This window comes from Syngnathus acus, chromosome 24, assembly GCF_901709675.1.
Source record: "Syngnathus acus chromosome 24, fSynAcu1.2, whole genome shotgun sequence".
Classification (NCBI taxonomy): domain Eukaryota; kingdom Metazoa; phylum Chordata; class Actinopteri; order Syngnathiformes; family Syngnathidae; genus Syngnathus; species Syngnathus acus.
This window is the reverse complement of record NC_051108.1, coordinates 7,519,155-7,528,209: the sequence shown is the minus strand read 5'-3', so window position 1 is coordinate 7,528,209 and position 9,055 is coordinate 7,519,155. Positions and strand designations below refer to the sequence as shown.

Sequence of the window (9,055 nt, the reverse complement as noted above, 5' to 3'; positions counted from 1 at the left end):
AAAAGTGACCGGTATTGTGTTTGTAAATTCATATTTTTGTTGTGTTGTGTGTACTTAAATGAACTGTCCTACGGATGGTTGCATAAAGGGAAAAAAAGTTTTGTGACAGCAAAAACGTTTTTTGACACTTCCGGGTCATGTGACGCCTTCTCGGGAGGAGAAAGAGGAGGAGGAAAAAGAACTAATTTTTTGCTTTGTGGACCAGCCCGGTCCGTGACAGCCCACTTTTCTTTTCCCCCCTCTCGTGCGCGAGGACGAACTCATGACACACACACGCAAAACCACGCACATACACCCAGGCACACACAGATTCCAATAAAAGTTTAGCTCAAGCGTAGGACTGTCGTTGATGCAGGCGAGCATGGCCGGCGGTTCGGTGTCGGAGTGCAAGGAGTACTTGTTCAAAGTGCTGGTGATCGGGGAATTGGGCGTGGGCAAGACGAGCATCATCAAGCGGTACGTGCACCAGCTCTTCTCCCAGCACTACCGAGCCACCATCGGTGTGGACTTCGCTCTCAAGGTCCTCAATTGGGACAGCAAGACGCTCGTCCGGCTGCAGCTTTGGGACATTGCAGGTAACGCACACGGCAAAATGATTTCTAAATATCCTGACAGTTTTCCTTTCAATGTTCATGGCAGCTCATAATTGTCAGAGGAATGTAAGTCACGTTGTTATTATTATCCACTCAACCACAAGAGCCTGCCCACCTTTGTGGGGCCCAAAGCACATTTCGGACTCATCCTCCTTTTCTGCCCAAAATATTGATTATTGATCTGTTCCACAACAGAAACCACCAATATACATTTCTCTCACCAGAGAAGCAAAATTATTAAATGTATTTGATGTATGCAAATCTCTAGTGATGTGCTTTGGCAGTTGAAGCAAATGTTGCTCTGATTGACCAATCAGAAGCTGTATAAATGCTGATGTCATCTGTGAGCAAATTGTGAGGATGGATCGGAGCTCCGTTGTATTTAACATTTTACACAATATTACACATTCAAGCATGTGTTCTCCTTTCACAAGATGCTCCATGATGATAGCTTTTAATCAACTAGCTAATCAATCAATTTGACATACATGACGTGATTGTGAGTCATGTGTTTGTTTGTGACCTGCTAAATATGATTTGAAATACAGCATGATATCAATTTTGTGAGCTATTCTGTAAATTGCAATCCAGTACTTTGATCTTGTGGGCTGTAAGTAGCCTGCTAGCAAAAAAAAATGTGGTTCAACCTTTCACCATTCAAGAACTGTCTGTCGTCTTATAAAATTTGTTGTGTTGCTTATGTCACCGTGTTCTTTTTCTTAATGACTATAATGATGGACTCTGTGTTGATGGTCTTTTCACGTTGGAAGGAATGATAGTCATCAGCCTGAAGCCTCGAAATGTCAAGCCCCCTTACACCCTCAATTGATAGTCTTGCGTGGATGGAATTGCTTCTCGCAAGGTCACGGCAGACAAAATGGTGCACCTGTTAGCGTCAATTCAAAAAATCGCCAACAATACTATTAACACTGATGCTAGACCAGGGGTGGGCAAACTTTTTGACTCGCGGGCCGAACTGGGTTCTAAATTTGGACCGGAGGGCCGAACCAGGAGCAGATGGACGTAGTGTTTGTGTGAAGTAATATAAGCGACCTGTAAAGGTCATTGCATAAAAGATTTTGGCCTTTAGTAGGTAGTAAAGCATGGATATTCCAAACAAGTTTTTTGAAAACAAATGCATTTATTAACAGCATTTAAAAAAAAAAATCACTAAAAAACTGCTATCAGTGATTCTCATAAAATACGACACTATTATTATGAATAACAGTCTCCATCACTTCAGTGCCTGCAGGTCAGATTAATGAAAAATGTTTATCTTATGAGATCACATCAAACAGCAAACATTCTGACCAAATATATCATCTTGAAGAATCGGTGAAAGCATACATCCAAATAAAGTAATCAAAACGGCAACACGGTGAGGGGTATCTGAACATCAGAGCAGAGTTTTAACTCCCAAACACCTGGTAACAGAGGTGAGGAAACGGGGAACACTTCCTTAAAGTAAGCCTTAAGAACTTTACAGGTTAAGATTAGTCGCAAAAAGGTGGTGCATCAATGTCCTTGAGCATCCTGCATTGTTTGAAAATGAGAATGGTCGCTAGTTTCAATCCCTGCTATGTGTACAAATCATATTCAAAATGCATTTTTTTACAACAAACTTGAGAGCCTCCCCTTCATTTTCAGTGGGAACAGTGTTGTTGGTCTCCCTTTTTTGCTAGTACATCATAGTCTGGAGTAAAATTTGTTGTGGCAATTCTTAGGAGAGATCCGTTTACCTCGATCTGTGACGGGTTGATGTGGCTGAACGTCACGTCGCGTACGTCGAGCCAAATTGGCCACTCTTTTAACATTCGGCACTCACTTCTTTTCTTCGGCCACTCATTTTAATGGAAGGATTCCAGGGGAAGGTTTGTGGGTGGCTTTAGCGTCAAACTGTATCTGAAAGCTCAGCGAGCGAATTACAAGAATGCTGTCGTCACAGCACACGCTCTAAATTCGGGACTGATACAAATAGAGCGCGAGTGCGCCATGTCCGTACTACTGAGTACGTACAGTGTACGTCGTACACGCACTTGTGAGTGTGCACCGAGCTTTCTGACACGGCTTCCGGTAGTAAATGCGCAGGCGAGCGGTTCCCCATCTACTGGGGAAACGCAGTCATTGCAGGCAAAATGACAAAAAAAAAAGTTTAATAATACAATTAATTCAGGGTTGGCGGGCCGGATTAAACGGTCCCGTGGGCCGGATGTGGCCCGCGGGCCGTAGTTTGCCCACCCCTGTGCTAGACGATGACGCTAACACAATTCTGAACTGTATTATTAGTCAAGCAGAACACGACGAGAGGCGTTTTGGATTGTCCGTCCGGATTCTAGCCTGAGCGCTGAAGTAGGCGATTCACAGTTGCCATGGAAATGACAGATTACAAGCATCAATTATTTAGAAGCTGTGTCCTTTTAGGACCAAATCGTTACTTATTGTAGCTTCAAATCCTAGTCCTAAATTTGCCCTTCATCTCATCTCTGGTGTACACTGAGTGTTATCACTGGAATTCCTCATATTATGCTAGGTCAACTGAAGGTAAGCGTGGAGCAAGAGCGTGTTGGCTGTTGGCGGGCCGTTGCTCAAGGCTCTGCTAATCTGCAGTAAGATCACATCGTGGTCATGTGCCCACAACTACCTCCGTGACTACAACCTTTATTATGTGACTGTAGATAGTCACAGTACATTTTTTTCAGGGGTTGTGGTATTAAGATGAAGTTAGTCTTAACTGAAGGTCCGGGTAGCAATTGCACCACCCATGACTGGACTATTGTTTGGAGGTATCCGAGGGATGTACTACTACTACTACTACTACTGCTGCTGCTGCTGCTGCTGTTGCTATACGGCCGCGTCTGGCTTGGACAGTTTCCATGGCAACATGCACACCCACTCAATGGCAACGCATACCAGCGTAGAGCAACTATAGATAATGATGACATCGTCTCGCTTTCTCCCACGCACGAAAAATAACTCCCCGTTAGTATTAATGATGTCGGCGACATGCGGGCCGGCTGTATATGTCATTTGTTGTCTGATGTCGTGTGTGTGCACGGCGCTTACACGCTCACACAGTCCATTCCTGTGCTAATTGGGTTAGCAGCATGTGACACGCGTTAGCGTTTTTTAGCTGATCTAACTTTATTTATTCGGTAGAGCTGTTTTGGCTGTTGAGAAAGTTGAATGGTGGCCAACATGGATGGATAGATTTGATTTATTATTGAAATAAAAGCATTATCGTGTAGGAACATGACAAGAGGTCATGCTTGATGTACTTTGTCGTGATGAAACGTTTGTGACTTGAGCTACGTCAATACGTCACCTAAGTCATTAGCCCGTACGGCCAGCGCTCGTGCGCTTACGCTAGCCTGTCAATAAAATGGCTCGATGCGAGTCTTCTGAGACGTTGCCAGGAGGAGGAGGAGGAGGAGGAGGAGGAGGACGCTCCCACTGGCATGTGGCCTCGCTCGGATATCGACCAAGCGTTAACGACTGCATGTCACAAAATCAAAGCAGGCTTCCATTGCTGTTCCACGTATTGAGTTACTGTTACTTTTATAATTCTGACTTCAACTAAATATACTGATTTGGTGCAAGTATTTTTCTTCTTGTTCCAGTAATGGTGGGTGGGGCATTTGAAGGCCCAATTTGTTGCTTGATTTGAAATCACGTTCTGTCCATTTGCTGCCTTACAAGATCTGGAAATGGAATCTATCAGGTCTTTCCGCCACTGTCGTGTCTCTTGTGCATTTACTTGAGGTTGCATGAAGTAAAATTAGCCTGCCAATTATGAGCAATTAGCGTCAGGCCTTTAGGCCCCCACAGTGGATTCACTGCCAAACACTCGGATCTGCGTCACGTCACTTCATCCACTCATCGGCATGGCCACTAAATACCTGCACCCAAGCGGAACTCGAGTGTAAAGTAAATTTACAGGCCCACTGCACTAGTAGAAAAAAGAAGTGTACCTAAAAAACTTTTCCGTTCAACATTTTAGCAGCAGTCCTTTGAGTCACCCCATTTGCTCGTGTTAATTCCATTGTGATGTATCACCTCAGATGTTCTCACAGACAGCCCTTGTGGAGAGAAAAGGCTTATTATGAAGGCAGATTACTTCTCTGCACGGATTAGGCCTCTGGCATAGGGAGGAAAGTGGGTCATGGTTTTTGGGGCTGAGGGTTTGAAGACTTTTCAGTGCAGTTCCTCAACATTCTTCTGAATTCCAGGTCAGGAACGCTTTGGAAACATGACGCGGGTGTACTACAAGGAGGCGGTGGGGGCCTTTGTGGTTTTCGACGTGACCAGGGGCTCCACGTTCGAGGCCGTGTCCAAGTGGAAGCACGACTTGGACAGCAAGGTGAAGCTGGCCAACGGCAGCCCCATCCCCTCAGTACTGCTGGCCAACAAGTGCGACCAGAAGATAGAGGGATATAACAACACGACGCTGATGGACAATTTCTGCAAGGAGACGGGCTTCCTGGGCTGGTTCGAGACATCGGCCAAGGTGAGGCATATTTCTTTTCTATGCGCTCAGAAAACAGTCTGAAAACAATCTGTTGTTATATAGTTGAATATGTGTCTGACTTCATAAGACCAAGTCGGGTTGTTATGATGCGTCTAGTGTGTTGGTGGAGTGTTGGTGGAGTGCCCAGTGCATGTCACATCTCACTGTCAACCCTCACCGCTGGCTAGCAGTATGCGAACGGGAGAGCCGAGTGCGTAAGTCTCTCCCTGCCAGTACATAGCCTCTCTAACAGCAAGCCCTATGTAGTGCCTCCACGCGGCAACACATGGTAACTGGGTACAACACGGACCCAGGCTAAACTACAAGGAACTCGGAGGAGGTTTGGCCCCTAGACGTGCGGCACGCAGGCCCACCGGTGTGTGCACACGCCCCGGTGCCCACGAACCAGCCCCCAACTATGGGTTAAATAGTACTACTGCCCAGTGGGCTCCTCGGGAGAGGAATGGGCTAAGGGAGTCAACCCCTACAGAAAATCAATTTCCCCTTGGGTTGGTGTCAGGAAGGGCATCCGGCTGTAAAAGGTTTTGCTCCAAAAAGTTTCTCAGTATAGGACTCTCAACCACGAGATGGCCATGGACCGTCCCCGGTGGAAGAAAGCCATATTGAGAATCCAGTCCAACCCAGCAGCGCCTGAAAAGCGGACTTTAAACCGATGATGATGATGTTATATAGTTGAATCTTAGCCTAGCCTAGCCTTGCCTAGCCTAGCTAGTTGTCACCAGCTAGCAAGATGCCGCATTGCAAGTTGACGGCTTGAAACGTGTTTTATAGGACAGTTTTGTATTTTTTCACTGTATACAAAGTAGACACACCCATTTTACATGTTAAAATGTTTTCAGCTGTGTTTTATGCGGTCGCTAACATAACGGGTGCACTTCCCCCTCATGGGAAACAAGACCTCGCACAGGGGAAGCCGAGGCCGCTTCGTCTTTCCGTATGCTGCAATCATGCCTGTTACGAAACCTGCTTTTGTTCAGCACAGCCGTTTTTTAAACTACTTCAAGATGTTGTGAGCCTGCCTAGGCTGCTGTGATATCACATGACAGCAATTGAGGGGAGCGGCTAACAGGGTTATAGGTCATCTGAGAGATAATTCTGTTGCAGTGTTGGGGTCATGATGTCACATCTTAGTAAAAAAAAAAATCAAAAATATACTGAAAGTAGTGCAGCCTAGAGAAATGCTATGAAATGAAGACAATAGGCTGCAAGGAATAAATTCATACAATTTAATGGAACAAATATGTAAAAACTAAATGGCGGCAACATGCAACAAAACAACAAATTACACAACAATAATAAAAGCCACAGTACTGGTTGAGCGTCCCGCCACTTCCTCGTCTTGCCCACACATAACTCGGCATCATGTGACTTGGGGGGACGTTAGCGTGACGTGCCCATTAGTCTTTATGCGTGACACGGCGACCAATCGCTTGCATCTTAACGGCGCTACGTTCATCCGCTGCTTGTCATGAGGGGAAGTGAGAGAACTACTTCAGTCAGGAGGTTGTTCTGCTTCTCCCATGCAAAAATAAAATATAAAAATGTCGATCATATGACCAGAGTCACATGCCTCGCATTGATCACGACTGTGAGCTTTGAACAGCAGATTGGACTCGAGTCACAAGTTTTCATTCATAAACAATGATTGACTTGTCGATGTGAACTATAACTTGTGTTTTTGTTTTGTTTTGTAAAGATGCACAGTGCTGTGCATTGGCAGGGGGAAGACCATTAATATTTTTATTTTTTATTCATTTTTTTTGTTCACGCTATATCCAAGACATACAACATGATACAACAAACACTATTACACAGTCGGATGCATGAAAGGTCACCCCAAGCAAGCTATTTAAAGCTTTTGATAGGGGGCCCGGTTTTCCATAAGTATCAGATATTGGCCAGATATCCTTACATTATGGACAACATACAGATATATAATAGACAATAAATAATAAACACACAATAAGGCACAAGCAGTAGACACACAGTAAACATACAACAAGTAATGGATAGTTTCAGTATTCTGGTTACACTGGATTTGATGTGAAGTACATTGGCAATCAATAAATTAACAACAGGACACAGGTGTTCATGCGATTAATAATCAGCACATTAAACATGCATTGATAGGAGTTGATTTTTTAGATTTGCCTCTTTCCAGCTGCAGCGTGAAGGGCAAAAACAAAATGTCTGTTTTCACTTTGTTTCAGTTGGCCTCAGGCTGCCTGAGAAAATCATTTGCCAGCTGTTGCCCACCCAACTGTGTACAATCAAAACGTACAAATGACCATCCACGCTTTGCTCCTCCTGCAGGACAATATCAATGTGGACGAGGCGGCCAAATTCCTGGTGGAGAACATCTTGGCCAATGACAAGGGCTTGCCGTACGAGGAGAGCAACGGAGACCGCATCAAACTGGACCAGGAGACTGTGGCGGCGGAGAGCAAACCGGGCTGTTGCTAACACTCGGCGCACACTAACGGGAACACAGTTCCGCCACGCTGCCCCCAAGCTGGGGCGGGAATGCTTTCGGAAAGCTCCAGGAGATTTAATGGTTTAATTTTTTTGATATCTTGATGGTCCCCAAATAGCTTCTGAGTCTCTATCTTCAAACCACTTTACTGTTTATTCCACCATTAACAATTGATCCTAGCCTCTAAATACTTGAAGTTGGCTCATCCATTGGCTCTGGACTTTACCTGACGACAAGGGCTGGGGCTATTTTTTGATTATTATGATGATTACGTTAGACAACCGGCAGAGCCATGCTGCCTTTTATTTGTGTTTGTGTTTGTGTGTGAATCACTTCAGTTTTGAGTGTTTTCCACTCTGTACGCAGAAGGGCTATAAAGCCCTTTTTTTAAAGTATTTTACATTGCACTCTTGTTTATGTCGCTCTGCATTCGATTTTACTACTGCGCCACAGTTAAGCATTAACACTGTTATTGTGCTGTTTGTATAGCTGTAAAAGTGATTTGTACAGCAGTTCTGACATATTTTGCTGTATTTGCCGCCCAAAAAATGCCTATGCAATTGAATAAATAGATCCTCACTCCAACAATATACAGGACTGTCTCAGAAAATTAGAATATTGTGATAAAGTTCTTTATTTTCTGTAATGCAATTAAAAAAACAAAAATGTCATACATTCTGGATTCATTACAAATCAACTGAAATGTTGCAAACCTTTTATTATTCTAATATTGCTGATTATGACTTACAGCTTAAGAAAACTCAAAAATCCTATCTCAAAAAATTAGAATATTTCCTCAGACCAAGTAAAAAAAAAAAAGATTTAAAACAGCAAAACAAAATCAAACATTTGAAAATGTCCATTAATGCACTCAGTACTTGGTTGGGAATCCTTTTGCACGGATTACTGCAACCAATGCGGCGTGGCATGGAGGCAATCAGCCTGTGGCATTGCTGAGGTGTTATGGATGCCCAGGAGGCTTCAATAGCGGCCTTTAGCTCATTTGCATTGTTGGGTCTGGTGTCTTTCAGCTTCTTCTTCACAATACCCACAAATTCTCTAATGGGGTTCAGGTCAGGGGAATTGGCAGGCCAATCGAGGACAGTAATGCCATGGTCAGTACACCATTTACTGGTGGTTTTGGCACTGTGGGCAGGTGCCAGATCATGCTGGAAAATGAAATCATCTCCATAGAGCTTTTCAGCAGACGGAAGCATGTAGTGCTCTAAAATCTGCATTTACTCTGGACTTGATGAAACACAGTGGACCAACACCAGCAGCTGAAATGGCTCCCCAAACCATCGCTGACTGTGGGAACTTCACACTGGATTTCAAGCAACTTGGATTTTGCTCCTCTCCAACCTTTCTCCAGACTCTGGCGCCTTGACTTCCAAATGAAATACAAAACATGCTTTCGTCTGAAAAGAGGACTTTGGACCACTCTGCAACTGTCCAGTGCTTCTT

The 9,055-nt window shown here is 44.3% G+C and overlaps 1 protein-coding gene and 1 long non-coding RNA gene across 2 annotated transcripts in view; one reads left to right on the top strand and one right to left on the bottom strand.

The window, feature by feature from the left end:
* The first annotated feature begins 202 nt into the window (after positions 1-202).
* Positions 203-8,179, top strand: rab32a (RAB32a, member RAS oncogene family). The gene is made up of 3 exons (XM_037244094.1): positions 203-575; positions 4,820-5,097; positions 7,432-8,179. Exons 1-3 carry the CDS (start codon positions 350-352, stop codon positions 7,579-7,581), a joined length of 654 nt encoding a protein of 217 aa, XP_037099989.1. The 5' UTR covers positions 203-349; the 3' UTR covers positions 7,582-8,179.
* Positions 6,949-9,055, bottom strand: part of LOC119117674 — an 18,948-nt gene continuing 16,841 nt past the window's right edge. The window contains exon 4 of the long non-coding RNA XR_005096573.1: positions 6,949-7,269. This is a non-coding gene — a long non-coding RNA (uncharacterized LOC119117674). The remainder of the gene's footprint in view (positions 7,270-9,055) is intronic.

Excerpts from the sequence above, each read along its gene's own strand:
- rab32a (XM_037244094.1), top strand. The coding sequence starts at position 350 with ATGCAGGCGAGCATGGCCGGCGGTTCGGTGTCGGAGTGCAAGGAGTAC. Across the intron at positions 576-4,819 it reads GCAGCTTTGGGACATTGCAG|GTCAGGAACGCTTTGGAAAC; the intron begins GTAACGCACACG and ends TCTGAATTCCAG. Across the intron at positions 5,098-7,431 it reads GGTTCGAGACATCGGCCAAG|GACAATATCAATGTGGACGA; the intron begins GTGAGGCATATT and ends CTCCTCCTGCAG.